The following is a 15551-nucleotide window of genomic DNA, read 5'->3' on the forward strand; positions in this document are numbered from 1 at the left end:
CTTCTGCGAGGGGTGGCCCAGAACCTGTGGATCCAGGTGGAGGAGGTGGTAGAGAATGCCGACCCAATGGTTGACATCCTTGCCCCCTTTGGACCCTCTTGTATTGCCTTGCCATTAATAAAGAGTATTATTGAGACCACAAAGACCTTGTGGCAGACCCCAGCATCTCTGCCTCCTACGGCCAAGAGAAACAAGAGGCAATACTTTGTCCCTTCAAAGGGATACGAGCACCTATATACCTACCCACCCACCCCCCAATTCCCTGGTGGTTGATGCAGTGAACCAGCGTGAGCACCAGGGCTACCAGGGCCCCTCCCCTAAAAATAGGGATGCTAAAAGACTAGACTTTTTTGGGAGGAAGGTCCACTCTACTGGGGGGCTGCAGCTCCGCATGTCAAACCAGCAGGCCATCATTAGCAGATACCCGCATAACACCTGCGGTGCAATGGCCAGGTTTGCTGAGCTGCTACCGGAGGACTCTTATGTGGAGTTCTCGGCACTGGTGGAGGAAGGAAAACTGATTTCCCGAGCTTCCATACAGGCTGCATTGACCCCAGCAGATGCGGCCTCCCACACAGTGGCCACAGGGGTTGCAATGAGGAGGAGTTCCTGGTTGCAGGTCTCTGGTCTCCCCTACGAGGTCCAACAAACCATCCAGGACTTCCCCTTCGAGGGTTTGGCCCTATTTTCTGATAAAACAGAAAAAAGACTCCACAGTCTAAAGGACTCAAGGGCCACGCTCAGGTCCTTGGGCCTGCACACTCCTGACGCTGAGCTCAGGCACTTCTGGCCGCAGCCTCCCTCATGATTCTATCAGCCACAGAACTGGCAGGACGCTCCTCAGAGGAGGAATAGGAGTGTCAGGAGAAGACCACACCCATCCTCTGGCCAGGGCTCTGGCTAGCCCAAGCCACCTCCTGGCCCCAGACCAGCCTTTTGAGGGCGCAGTCAAGGACAGCGCACCAGTGCAAGAACTGGATCTACCCTGACTTGTCCCAATTTTCCCCTTTCTACCATCCATGGTCCCGTATCACTTTGGGCGGGTTACTCTGCACAGTAGAGGGGGGATACTCCATCCAATTCTGTGCCTTCCAACCCCCTTCCCTGTCCCTCTTCAGGGACCCCTCTCACAAGCAGATCCTTATTCAGGAGATGCACTCGCTCCTCTCACTAGGGGCAGTGGAAGAGGTTCCTCAGAAGCAAAGGGGCAAGGGTTTCTACTCCCGATATTTCCTAATACCGAAAGCCAAGGGTGGGCTCAGGCCCATCCTAGACCTGCAAGAGTTCAACAAGTTTGTGAAGAAGCTCAAGTTCCGCATGGTCTGTTTGGCCTCCATTATCCCCTCACTGGATCCAGGAGATTAGTATGCCACCCTCAACTTGAAGGACATGTACTTTCACTTAGCAATAAGTCTGCCCCACAGAAAATACCTCAGGTTTGTGGTGAACAACCGCTATCAGTTCACAGTCCTCCCTTTTGGCCTGTCAGCGGCTCCTCGAGTGTTCACCAAGTGCATGGCAGTCATGGCGGTGTTCCCATACCTTGACAACTGGCTGATCAAGGGCTGCCCCAGGTCTCAAATGGAGGCACAGGTCGGCTTCATGAGAATGACGTTCGATGAACTGGGTCTCCTTCTAAACGAAGGGAAATCAACACTGTCCCAAGGATAGAATTTATAGGGGCAGTACTGGACTCGACACAGGCCAGGGCATACATCCCAGAAGCCAGGTTTTGGATGATTTAATTGGGGATTGGTCCTGCTTTGAGCAGGGGGTTGGACTAGATGACCTCCTGAGGTGCCTTCCAACCCTGATATTCTATGATTCTATGGTCCCTGGCTGACATCATACGGGGTCTCAGTTCCCCACTACCACAGCAAGGAATTGCCTGAAGCTCCAGGACACCTGGCAGCTTGTATCTATGTAGTACAGCATGCCAGACTCAGACTTCAACTACTTCAGTAGTGGCTAGCGTCAGTGTGTCAGCCAGTCTGGGACAGTTTGGACAGGATTATAACCCTGCCTCACCTGGTACTCAACTCCCTCCTGTGGTGGCTCGACCCACGGGTAGTAGATCCAGGGGTCCCCTTCACCATCCCTTTCCTTAGTGACAGATGCATCAGACTTGGGCTGGGGGACACATTTGGGAGATCTCAGAACACAAGGCTTCTGGTCTCAGGCGGATCTCACTCTACACATCAATGTCAGAGAACTGAGAGTGGCGCGCCTGGCATGCCAGACTTTCAGAGCCCACCTAGCAGGGAGATGTGTATCAGTCCTGCCAGACAACACCACGACAATGTTTTATATCAACAAACAGGGGGGTCCACGCTCCTCTCTCCTGTGCCAGGAAGCCCTTATGCTGTGGGACTTCTGTGTAGAGCACTCAATAAGCCTGCAAGCATCGTACCTCGCTGGAATACAGAATGAGCTGGCGGACCATCTCAGCAGGTTGTGTCACGGCCACTAGTGGTCCCTTCACCCAGATGTAGTAAAATCAATTTTCCATCGGTGGGGCTTTCCCCAAATAGACCTGTTCGCTATGTGACACAACAGGAAGTGTCAGTGATTCTGCTCCTTCCTGAGTCACAGCCCGGGCTCCATCACGGCCACATTCTTCCTCCCATGGGGAGGCCGTCTCCTGTGTGCATTTCCACCTGTCCTTCTCGTTCACAAGGCACTACTCAAGATTTGGGGGGACCGAGCTTTGGTGATATTGATAGCTCCAGCCTGGCCCCGCCAGCACTGGTACACATCACACCTGGAAATGTCCGTGGAAACCCCGGTCACCCTGCCACTCTTCCCGGACCTAATAACGCAGGATCATGGCCGCCTCCAACATCTGAACCTCGAGTTGCTCCACCTCACAGTGTGGAAGCTCCATGGCTGAACGCAGGGGAGCTCTCTTGCTCTGATCAAGACAAACAAGTTCTCCTTGGCAGCAGAAAACCTTCCACAGGAGCTATCTACCTTGCCAAGTGGAAGAGATTTTCAATCTGGTTGGAGCAGCACCTCCCATCCCTGATGCTTGTCTCAGTGCCACTTACACTGGACTATCTTCTCCATCTTAAGCAGCAGGAGCTGTCCATGTCGTCAATAAGAGTTCACTTGGCCACCATCTCTGCTTTCCACCCAGGCACAGAGGGCTGCTTGGTCTTTGCAAATCCAATGGTCAGCCATTTCCTTAAGGGTCTCAACAGGCTATACCCACAGGTCTGACAGGCTATCCCAGCTTGGGACCTCAAACTAGTCCTTTCCAGACTTACAGGATCATAATTTGAGCCCTTGGCGACGTGCTCCCATCTCTGTCCCTCATACAAGGTGGCATTTCTGGTAGTGATAACCTTAGCTAGGAGGGTGTCCGAGCTCAGGGCCCTAACATCAGAGACCCCTTACACTGTATTCCATAAGGACAAGGTTCAACTCAGGCCTCACCTGGCTTTTCTCCGAAAGGTTGTTTCCCAATTTCACATCAACCTGGACATCTTCCTCCCTGTATTCTACCCTAAGCCGAATTCCAGCACCAGGGAGCAGAGACTTCACTCATTGGATGTTCAAAGAGCTAACTAGCCTGCCATATTGAGAGAACATTCTGAAGGTCTATCCAGTTATTCGTGGCCGTGGTGGACAGAATGAAATGTCTTCCTGTCTTCTCCCTCCTTTTTATCATGAAACTTGAACTTACAAATGTAGAATTATGTACAAAAAATACCCTGCATTCAAAAATAAAACAATGTAAAACTTTAGAGCCTACAAGTGCCATCAGTCCTACTTGTTCAGCCAGTCGCTCAGAAAAACAAGTTTGTTTACATTTGCAGAAGATAATGCTGTCGCTTAATTACAATGTCACCTGAAAGTGAGAACAGGTGTTCGCATGGCACTGTTGTAGCTGACCTCGCAAGATATTTACATGCCAGATGCGCTAACGGTTCATATGTCCCTTGCTGCTTCAACCATCATTCCAGAGGACATGCGTCCATGCTGATGACAGGTTCTGCTCGATAACGATCCAAAGCAGTGTGGACCAATGCATGTTCATTTTCATCATCGGAGTCAGATGCCACCACCAGAAGGTTGATTTTCTTTTTTGGTGGTTTGGGTTCTGTAGTTTCTGCATCAGAGTGTTGCTCTTTTAAGACTTGTCAAAGCATGCTCCACACCTCATCCCTTTCAGATTTTGGAAGCCACTTCACATTCTTAAATCTTGGGTTGAGGACTGTAGCTATCTTTAGAAATTTCACATTTGTTTCTTCTTTGCATTGTGTCAAATTTGCAGTGAAAGTATTCTTAAAATGAACAACCTATGCTGGGTCATCATCTGAGACTGCTATAACATGAAATATATGACAGAATGCGGGTAAAACAGAGCAGTAGACATACAATTCTCCCTCAAGGAGTTCAGTCTCAAATTTAATGAAGGCATTATTTTTTTAATGAGCGTCATCAGCATGGAAGCATGTCCTCTGGAATGATGGCCGAAGCATGAAGGGGCATATGAATCTTCAGCGCATCTGGAACGTAACTGTCTTGCGACGCCAGCTACAACAGTGCCATGCAAATGCCTGTTCTCACTTTCAGGTGACATTGTAATTAAGAAGTGGGCAGCATTATCTCCCATAAATGTAAAGAAACTTGTTTCTCTTCACGGTTGGCTGAATGAGAAGTAGGACTGAGTGGACTTGTAGGCTCTAAAGTTTTACATTGTTTTGTTTTTCAGTGCAGTTATGTAACAAAAAGTACTACATTTGAAGTTGCACGTTCATGATAAAGAGATTACACTACAGTACTTGTATTAGGTGAATTTAAAAATACTTTTGTTTATCATTTTTAAGTGCAAATATTTGTAATAAAAATAATATAAAGTGAGCACTGTACACTTCGTATTCTGTGTGGTAATTGAAATCAGTATATTTGAAAATATAGAAAAATATCAAAAATATTTAATAAATTTCAGTTGGTACTCTATTGGTTAACAGTGAGATTAATCACGATTAATTTTTTTGAGTTAATCGTGTGAGTTAACTGCGATTAATTGGCAGCCCTATTTGCTGTCCTTCTAGTTTTGTAATAAAAACATTGTGCAGTGCCAAGTCAAATGCCTTACAGCAGCAGTTCTCAAACTGTTGGTCAGGACCCCAAAGTGGGTCGCGACCCCATTTTAATGGGGTCACCAGTGCTGGCTTAGACTTACTGGGGCCCGGGTCCAAAACCTGAGCCCCACCGCCCGGGGCCAAAGCCTGAGGGCTTCATCCAGGATGCCGAGGCTTAGATTACAGGCCCCCTGTCTGGGGCTGAAGCCCTTGGGCTTCTGCTTTGTTCCCCCTGCCCAGGGCAGTGGTACTCGGGCTTTGTCCCCCCCACCCACTCCCCACCCAGGGCAGTGGGGCTTGGGCGAGCTCAGGCTTCGATCCCCCCTCCTGGGGTCATGTAGTAATTTTTGTTGTCAGAAGGGGGTTGCAGTGCAATGAAGTTTGAGGACCCCTGCCTTACAGAAGTCTAGGTGTATTACCTCAGCACTTCTACTTTTATCAACCAAACTTGTAATCTCATGAAAAAAGATATCAGGTTAGTTTGACAGGATTTATTTTCCATAAACCCATGTCGATTGGCATTAATTATATTAACCACCATTAAATCTTTATTCATTGAGTTCCATATCAGCTGCTCCATTATCTTTCCCGGGATTGATGTCACTCCAAGGATTATCTATCCTATCTAACTCCCTCCTACATTACCATGCACTAGGGCCCAATCATGTGAGGTGCTGAGTGCCTTCAATTCCTCCTGAAGTCACTTTCCAGCACCTTGGAAGCCTGGAAGCTGCCCCAAGTCAGAGGCGAATGGCCCTAGAAGCACCTCTGCTCTGAGAAGTGACCCAGAAGAGTGCTAATGTTGTAACAATATTCAAAAAGGAGAGGTAACTATTGGTCAGTTGGCCAGACATCAGTCCTGGGCAAAATAATGGAAAAACTGATTCAGGATTCAATTTATAAAGAATTAAAGGCTGGCAATATTATTAATGCCACTCAGCTTGATTTTATGAAAAATAGGTCTTGTAAAACAAACCCAATTTCTGTTTTTCATAAGATTACAAGTTTGGTGGATAAAGGTAACTCTGTAGATGTATTTTTCAGAGTAGCGGCCATGTTAGTTTGTATCCACAAAAAGAAAAGGAATACTTCATAGAATCATAGAATATCAGAGTTGGAAGGGAGGTCATCTAGTCCAACCCCCTGCTCAAAGCAGGACCAATCCCAACTAAATCATCCCAGCCAGGGCTTTGTCAAGCCTGACCTTAAAAACCTCTAAGGAAGGGGATTCCACCACCTCCCTAGGTAACGCATTCCAGTGTTTCAACACCCTCCTAGTGAAATAGTGTTTCCTAATATCCAATCTAAACCTCCCCCACTGCAACTTGAGACCATTACTCCTCGTTCTGTCATCTGCTACCATTGAGAACAGTCTAGAGCCATCCTCTTTGGAACCCCCTTTCAGGGAGTTGAAAGCAGCTATCAAATCCCCCCTCATTCTTCTCTTCTGCAGGCTAAACAATCCCAGTTCCCACAGCCTCTCCTCATACGTCATGCGTTCCAGCCCCCTAATCATTTTTGTTGCCCTCCGTTGGACGCTTTCCAATTTGTCCACATCCTTCTTGTAGTGTGGGGCCCAAAACTGGACACATTACTCCAGATGAGGCCTCACCAATGTTGAATAGAGGGGAACGATCATGTCCCCCGATCTGCTGGCAATGCCCCAACTTATACATCCCAAAATGCCATTGGCCTTCTTGGCAACAAGGGCACACTGTTGACTCATATCCAGCTTCTCGTCCACTGTACCCCTAGGTCCTTTTCTGCAGAACTGCTGCCTAGCCATTCGGTCCCTAGTCTGTAGCGGTGCATGGGATTCTTCCGTCCTAAGTGCAGGACCCTGCACTTGTCCTTGTTGAACCTCATCAGATTACTTTTGGCCCAATCCTCCAATTTGTCTAGGTCACTCTGGACCCTATCCCTACCCTCCAGTGTATCTACCTCTCCCCGCAAGCTTTGTGTCATCTGCGAACTTGCTGAGAGTGCAATTAATCCCATCATCTAGATCATTTATAAAGATGTTGAACAAAACTGGCCCCAGGACTGACCCCTGGGGACTCCACTTGATACTGGCTGCCAACTAGACATGGAACCATTGATCACTACCCGTTGAGCCCGACAATCTAGCCAGCTTTCTATCCACCTTATAGTCCATTCTATAGTCCATGTTATCAAAGGGATAACATGATCCAATGCCTGGAAGCTAGATTCAGACTGGAAATAAGGTGCAGTTGTTTACCAGTGAAGATGATTAACTATTGTAACAACTTACCTAAGGATATGGCAGATCCTCCATCAGTTGGAGTCTTTAAATTAAGAGGTTTCAGAGTAACAGCCGTGTTAGTGTGTATTCACAAAAAGAAAAGGAGTACTTGTGGCACCTTAGAGACTAACCAATTTATTTGAGCATAAGCTTTCATGAGCTACAGCTCACTTCATCGGATGAATGAAGCTCACGAAAGCTTATGCTCAAATAAATTGGTTAGTCTCTAAGGTGCCACAAGTACTCCTTTTCTTTTTTTAAATTAAGACCCTCTCTCTTTTTAAAAGATTGTGCTGTCGCTCACCCAGAAGCTCTTTGCTGGATAGATGAATCACTGGGTGAGGCTCTTGGGCCTGTGTTATACAAGAGGTCAGACTAGATGATTATAACATAGTTCCATCTGCTCCCTTTGTTCCTGTTCTCATGCAGCGAAGCATCTTTGGTGGAAATCCCATGCCCAGGCTGACTTCATCAATTACAAATTCATTCTTTCCTCTTTCAGTTCCGCCATCTTCCTAGCTAAACAATTCTACGTTTCCAATTTAATTGAGTCCCATGCCCAAAATTCCAGCCATCTTTCCACCACTTTTAACTCATTCCTCAAACCCTCCCGTACTTGTGCCTCTGCTTCTCTCTCTGTTCAGGTTCTTGCCAATTTCTTCCAAAAGAAAACTGACCGAATACCACATGACTTTCTCTCTTACCTTGGCTCTCCTTTCTACACCTCTTTCTTCTTCCAAGTCTCAGATTTCCCTAGCTTACAGGTATGGTCTGAGACCTGTCAGTTAGCCAGTTTTTAATACATTTTGTGTGCCCTGTTGATTTTGTACCATTCTGTTTTTTTAAACAAAATGTTGTGTTACCATATCTCATGCTGGGAGTGCTACAGGGTTTCAGAGCTGTGGACTGTGAGTTGGGAGACCCGTATTCTGTTCCTGGCTCTGTCACCTCCCTGGTGTGACCTTGGGGAAGTCACTTCCCTTCTCTGTGCCACTGTTTCCCCTCCCTGCACTGGTTTATTTAGTATAAATCCAGGGCAGGGACCATCTCTCTCTAGTGTCTAAGCAGCACCCAGAGCTGTAGGGCCTTGATCTCAGCTGGGGCTTCTAGGCACATCTCTAATGCAGATGCTGCTGCTAAGAAAGGCCTGGAGAGGCTCTGGGCCCCAGAGCAGTGAGTCTGTCTGGTTCTGTAGGGGTGAGAGCCGCTGCAGGCATTACATGATTGAGATGCAACCCAATGCACGCTATGTGATCCTGGGGGAGGACCGAGCTCACACCTCGCTCACCGCGCTGGTCCAATACCATCGAACTGTGGGAATCCAGCCCTTCATGGAGACGTTGACTGTGCCCTGTGAGCAGGTGGGTGTTGGGGACTCCAGTTGTGCCTTATGGGCAAAGGGTGGGTGCGGGGGCTCAGACTATTCCCTCTGAGCTAATGGAATTGTCCCGACGGTAATATTGCTTTGTGTTCCCATTGGAAATGTCCAGTACTTTACCAACAGGTCAGGCAGCCCAGACCCCTCCTACCTTTATTCACTCGGAAGCTCTAGCAGATAGGCCAGTGGTTCTCGATCCACGGCCCAGTCAGCACATAGCTGCGGCCCATGTGACATCCTCAAGGCCATATGGGTAGTAGATATATTGTGTGGCTGTGGCCCACACAATACACAGAAAGCTCCATATGCAGCCCACAATGGTAAATAGGTTGAGAATCAGCAACACAGGTTACTATTTTGGTGGGGGAGAGGAATGCTCCCATTGCATCCCTGGCCATCCCAGGGCAGCTCTACGAGCCAGGCATTATGTCCCTGCCCCCCAGTTACCATCCTGGGGAGTGCCTCTCACAGCTGCATTGCATCCCAAGCCCCTCATTGATGTTCTGGAGGCAGGGACACTCCCATAGCTGGGCACTCCTGGAGGTGTCCTGGGGACTCCTGCATCTGGGCATTTTACTTCTGGCTGCTGACTTGGAGACTCCTGCAGCTAGCTGTGGATCTCTGTCTCTTCTGAATTCTGCCCTTTTTCCTTCAGAGAGGTGATGGGGACTCTGATTATGAGGAGCTGAAATTCCACACCCTGGCCCCATGGCCAGCAGATGGGGAGAAACAGCCTCAAAGGGAACAGGCTGGGCTTAATGGGGCACCTGTTGTCAGCCACATCCAGCATGCAGGAGCAACTGCTGTTCTCAAGCACATGCTGTTCAGGAAATCAAAGAAATGCCAAGAGCAGCAGCTGAGCCCAGACGAGGAGGGGGCGGAGCCAAGCCCATGTGAGGCTGGGGTGGCCAGACGGGCCATTCCTCGCCTCTACCCCTCCATACGGTTGGCAATGTGGGAAATCCAGCAGGTAAGAAGGCTGGCGGGTTCTGTCCATCCACCCTGTATCTGTTGGCCACCGAAGCAAACCCTGTTGGTCCAGAGTGTCTGTAGGTGAGTTAGAAGCTCTTTGCCTGGGGACCAAGTGGGGAAGAGGGCTCCCTACAAGTAGAAGGCAGTGTTCTCCTCCCTGTTGCAGGATTTCCAGGCTTCTCATTTTCCATGCCCTGTGGTCTCTGGATCAAGGATGTATTCACTGGGAACTACAAGGTTTCAGGCTTCCTCACTCCTGGAGAGCAGATGGTGTGAGCGCCTCTGGGCATGAACAGCACAGGGCTCTGCAGGGCTTTGGTGGGGAGGTCCCCAGTGTGGGATGGCAGAGGGGTGTGTGTGTGTGTGTGATGAGGGGGGCTGACATTATGCCTCTGCTTTGCCCTGCAGTTTTCTTCCCACCCCTCAAATGGCTCCTATTCTGAGCTGCAGCTGAAGCCCCAGCACTGAAGGCAGCGGGGCCCACAGCAAGAGTGACATGGTAAGAGCGGGGCCCCTGCAGCAGGACAGGTGGTAGATGCAGCTTCTCTAGGGAAGTCAGAGGAACAGAGGAGCCATTTCATCTCATTCCACCTGTGGCTGCTTGGAGAGTCTCCCTGGGCCAGCACCTGTACAGATTTTGGAGTGGAGGGTAAAATGGGAGAGCAGCTGCCAGCAGAAGCTAGGGGGGCTTCTGGGGGCCTGCACCACAGGGAGATCAGGGAAGGGGGGGAAAGCTGCATTTTCAGCTTAGGCTTTTGTTATTTCAGTGGCACTGGGGTGAGCAGAGTGCTTCAAAGGCAATAACTATGTCCTGCCCTGAGGAGCTCCGTCTGTTAAAGGCCACAACATATGACAACAGCTGGGCATGGGGAGCAGGAGAGAATGGGGGTTATGGCAAGTTAATCTGTGCTCTGCTTCATTCAGCTGCTTATACAGCTTGTGGGTCTGAGGGGGGACCCAGGAGCAGGTAGTGCCCGTGGGGAGACACTGAGCAGGTAGCACTGGGGGTGCAGCTGGGGTAGTGAGGAGAGAGAAAAGCAGGGGGCAAAGCTGTGCAGGTGAGGTGGAAAAGCTGGGACTTGATGTAGGAGGAAAGAGCAGCCAGTGATGGGGTTTGAGCAAGGCTGACATAGTCTAAGCAGCAGGAGAGGAAGGGTATTGTAGCTGTAGTATGTGGGATGGATGAGAGAGGGCGCTGGGGAGGCGGTAACCTCTGATACAGGATGGCCAGACAGGAAGGCTGTTCCAGGGGTCAAGAGCTGCAGCAGAGTGGCAGGATTGGAGGGAGGCATAGAGGGAAATATCAGTGCTGGAGAAAAGGCAGGGTTCTGGAGGCAAAGCCTTTGAACAAGGACAGTGAGTGGCCACTGGCTCCTATAACGAATGCAAGTGTGTGGAGCTGAAATCCAGGGTTCCTGAGACTTCTGGGAGCTGGAGACTCAGAGGATAAAGACTGAATTAGCAGCAGCTCAGGCCAGTGTTCGCTGTCTCCACGGGGCACAGCTGGTTCTTGATGGGTGGTGGGGACAGGCTGTTCTGCTTGAGTGTCAGCCTATGATGGTAGCTGCAGTGCTGGGGGATTCATAGATCGTAAGGACAGAAGGGACTGTTAGATCATCTAGGCTGGCCTCCTGTACAGAAGAGGTCAGAGAATTTTAAGCAGCTACTCCTGTATTGGGCCCAATAACTTTGTTTGACTAATGCATATCTAATGGATGTACAGGCAGTGGGTGAGAGCCATGTCCCACCTGGCTGGTGAGAACCAGTGGAGAGGTGTTGATGTTGCTGTTGTGAATCATTGACAGTTATCTCCTAAGAGAAGGCAAGGAGCTGGCTTCTCTCAGCAAGTTAGACCCTGCTGTAGAAACCATCCCTTGGCATAGACAGTCTGCCCAACCATATCCCAAATCTCCCCTGTTGGGGCAAGATTGTTGAGGAGGTTGTGGTAAAGCATCTCCAGTAATATCTGGATTGTTCAGGTCTCTGACGCCCATCAGGTCAGCGTCAAGCTGGTGATGGATGAGCATCAGGTGTCCGAGCTGATTCTATCTGCTGCCTGTGACACCACTGGCCACAAGGCTTTGCTGATCTGTCTGAAGCTCCTAGCAAGAGTTGTCAGGGTGTTCAAGGGGCTCTGCTCTCTTCTTTTGAGAGATTGTGGTGATTAGTATTGGGCAGGGGTCCTATCTTGTCACCCTGTGACATACCAGAGTACAATCCAGACCAGTGAATAGCTGTGTCACCTCTGCCCTGTAACCTGGGGTGCCCCTTACAGTACTTAGCTGCTGTAACCTCCAGCATGGACTGCTCACAGCCTCCAGCATGTAAATCACTCTCAGCCACATCTATGTGTGCTCCAGCCAGCCAGACACACCTTGGCTCTTACCAGCCTTAAAGTCACCGCAGGGTGATTCCAGCACACTCCCAGACCCAGATTTCCCCCCAGACACACATGTTCTGTCTTGCCCAGCCCTGTCCTGGACAGTACGAATATATTCAGTCTGTTATTCCTTTAAGGGAATAACATGCACACAACTTGCTATCCCAAATGGGGTTACCCAGACACTTCAACTTGAACACACTAGATTAGATAAAACAATAGAACAAGTTTATTTACTACAAAGAGAGATTTTAAGCGAGTGCAAGTAATAAGGCATAAAAATCAGAAGTGGTTGCAAGAAAAATAAATATAAAATGCTTACTGTCACCTAACTTAACAGTGCCTACATTAGATTCCCAGCAAAGTTCTCTCACCACATGCTTTCAATAGTCTTCCTAACCAAACTCTGCCGGTCTGGACCCCTCCCCCAGTCCAATGGCTGCATCCTTTGCCTCTTCAGGTACAGTGAATGTGATGGACAGGGAGAGAGAAGGTTGCCTTGGGGTGTTTGTCCCTCCTTTTTATGGTTCCAGTCCCCCTCTTGAAAAACATTTCCAGCTGAGAACCAGGAGCCAAAGAGTCTACGTGGAAGGACGTTCCTTGCTGTTTTTTTCACCTGTTTGAACTTCCTTTGTCTTCCCTTCCTGCTTCATGACTCTGCTTACAGTTTAAATGCATATTAAGCAAAGCCAACTTCTGTTTAGGCAGGGCTGTGAGGTTTGGAACATGTGTTAATAAAACCATACAGGGGAATCTTATAACTTCATAGACAGTGTTTCCACAAATATTTTACCAGCACAATACTGGCCAGCAAATTATGAGTTTTCAGATAATACTTTATGAAGCATACGTTTGACAGATGATATTACAATAGTGTTTAGGATGTGAATACAGGGGTATATTCGGTCCGACACCGCTATTGTTCAATATGTGTATGGGATCATCAGGGAGAGGTGAGGAAGTACATGTTGCAGCGACCTCAGGCTGAGGACTCCCAGCTCTGTATTTCCATCTCTCCCAGCCTCCGATGTAGGGGAGTGATTTACTCAGTGTCTCCAGGAAACTAGGTTATCGACCAGGGCAGTTGTCTGCAACTCAGCACAGGAGAGACTGAGATTACAAGGAAGGCAGCCAGAAGGAGTGGTAGAGAGTATGTTGGCTCCCAGATGAACAGGATCCCTCCATCACTGCCCAGGCTTGTAACCTGGGGTCTTTTTGGATCCCCAGTTGCTCTAGATTTTTAGCTGGCGGCAGCAGTTGAGCACTTGCCAAAGAGATTGCATCTGATTCCTTTGGGATACAGAGATCTCTCCAGGTATTTGTGATGTCAAGGTTGGATCATTGCAATGGGCTCTACATGGGGCTGCACCTTCAGTCCTCCAGAAACTGCAGCTACTTAAACAGTGTTCCCTACAGAGCACATTTCTGCCTGTGCTCCAGGGCCTGCACTGGTCCCAGTTGCCCTCCAGTTGCAGGTTTTTCATGGTTTAGGTCTCAAGAGGCACCTCTCTCCCCATGGACACTGCAGCAGCTGACACCATGCACAATTCTGAAGCTAAACAGGAGGAGGTGGGGAGGAGCTCCTGGACTTTGGAACATTCTCCCTGTCCCCAAATCTTGAGTCTGGATTTGGTGATGTTCAGTCCATGGTATAAGACCCACCCACTCTTCTTGGCTTTTCTGTGTGTGTATTGGGCGGTGGAGATCTGTTGGCAACTGAGAGGCTCTTCAGGAGTTCTTGTGAAGATTTCAGATCTGTTGTTTATTGCTGTGCTTTGTGTCTTGCACCTGCAGTCAGATGTACTTGAAACAAAACTACCATGCAATCCGCATTCTGGGTACTTCACAGACCTTCGCTAGCTCACAGTGTGACAATCGCAGAGCCCTCCCTGCCTTCCCCACCTTCCCTTTACATTCTCCCCTGAGACTTGTTTCCCTGCCTCTCTTACAGACAAACCTGGCTCAGGCCCTGCCCTCCTCTGGTGCTGCAAGGCCCTGCATCACCTGGGAGAAGCACCTGGGGAGAAGGCAGCCTCTTCCACATGCACAGGGCTGGCTCTGTGCCCTATGGACAAGACACTGGGAGAGAAGAACTTTCTGCAGCTTTTTGTCATGCTCTGCCACTGGGGAGCTGCTGTACAGGCCAGTCTCTGATTCTGGGCAGGAGGAGGTGATGGCATGACCAAGAGCTGGGGTCCTTGTGCAAATCTGTATGGAAATCTTGGTGGTGATTTTTCTGATACAGCTGGAGAATGAATGCCCTGTACTTCGTGTGTTTAGATATTTGGCTGTGAATGTCTTCTCCCTGTGTGCTGTCCCAGCTCTGTGCAGACAGCTGGCACAGCAGACCTCGAGCAAACCGCCCAATGACCACAAGATCTGTTAAGGTGCGAAGACACCTGGCCAAGTTTATTGTCAACAAAACATGGTAATAGCACCTGGCAGACTCTACGAGATACTAAGATGTGTATGCCCGTGATAAGGGACGCAGTTCAGTGAATGGCGGGACTTTCCATTCCCACCTCAGCTGGTCAAAGATACTCCCTCTGAGATACATCTTTATACCCCAATACAAACAAGTTAGTACTGCCTCTGACATGGTTACTGCCCCCTGATGTGGCTAGTTATCACCCATCACCTTGTACATGTTGGTCCAATCAAAACATCTCTATTACATACTGACAGGTTTCAGAGTAGCAGCCGTGTTAGTCTGTATTTGCAAAAAGAAAAGGAGGACTTGTGGCACCTTAGAGACTAACCAATTTATTAGAGCATAAGCTTTCGTGAGCTGTAGCTGTAGCTCACGAAAGCTCATGCTCAAATAAATTGGTTAGTCTCTAAGGTGCCACAAGTCCTCCTTTTCCTATTACATACTGTCATCCTGACCTTATCTTTTTAGGAGGGGTGAGTTTGTTCCTGTTATCCTTGAGGAACGTTTTTGTACCATCCTTGATTATCAGAATGTTCTGGTACCACTTAATATCAGGATGTGTTTGTGTAAGTCCTCTGTGCTTAGCGCTTCTTAGGAATGTGTATTTCTGCAATATCAGCCCTGTTCTGCCACATTCTATGAGCAGGTCCTCCCTCATACCAGGCCTCTAATACAAGGGCTTATGTCTCGGGCTTTCTTCCTACTACATTTTGGTTAACAAATCTGATCACTCAGGCTGTCTCACAGTATTCCTTTAGCTCACAATTAGAGTGCTGATTTTCAATCTCCCATTTTGAGTTTTCTCTGTGCTTTGGCAAGGTCACTGTGGGGGTTTGGACCCGCTGTTCTGGCAGGCCATGGATGTCTGGCGCTGGGGATAGGGAATTAAATTGATTTGTTCCTTTTGCCTTTCTAGCATCAAAACCAGAACTGAGACCCTCACAGAAACAGGAAGGGGCTGCTGCCTCCCCTAAGCCAAAGCCCTCACTTGGGCTACTCCCCCATCTCTGTGCTGGGTTCTAGCCCAGAACAGAGAA

The 15551-nt window shown here is 48.9% G+C and overlaps 1 protein-coding gene across 6 annotated transcripts in view; it reads left to right on the top strand.

The window, feature by feature from the left end:
- LOC311520947 (myosin-IIIb-like) overlaps positions 1–15551 on the top strand; it is a 156052-nt gene that overhangs the window by 111055 nt on the left and 29446 nt on the right. For 5 of the 6 annotated variants that reach the window (XR_014711733.1, XR_014711734.1, XR_014711735.1 and 2 more), the window contains exons 27-29: positions 8549–8714; positions 9387–9701; positions 10112–10202. Coding sequence is in view for 3 of the 6 variants with exons in the window: in XM_084628940.1 (XP_084485066.1) it covers positions 8549–8714; positions 9387–9701; positions 10112–10171 (541 nt within the window). In the remaining 3 variants the exon portion in view is untranslated. Of the gene's footprint in view, positions 1–8548; positions 8715–9386; positions 9702–10111; positions 10203–14034; positions 14843–15551 lie in introns of those variants that run through there. The other variant, XM_084628938.1, reaches the window with a different exon arrangement.

The sequence above is a fragment of the Lepidochelys olivacea genome (assembly GCF_965140295.1).
Source record: "Lepidochelys olivacea isolate rLepOli2 genome assembly, chromosome: 5".
In the NCBI taxonomy this organism is placed as follows: domain Eukaryota; kingdom Metazoa; phylum Chordata; order Testudines; family Cheloniidae; genus Lepidochelys; species Lepidochelys olivacea.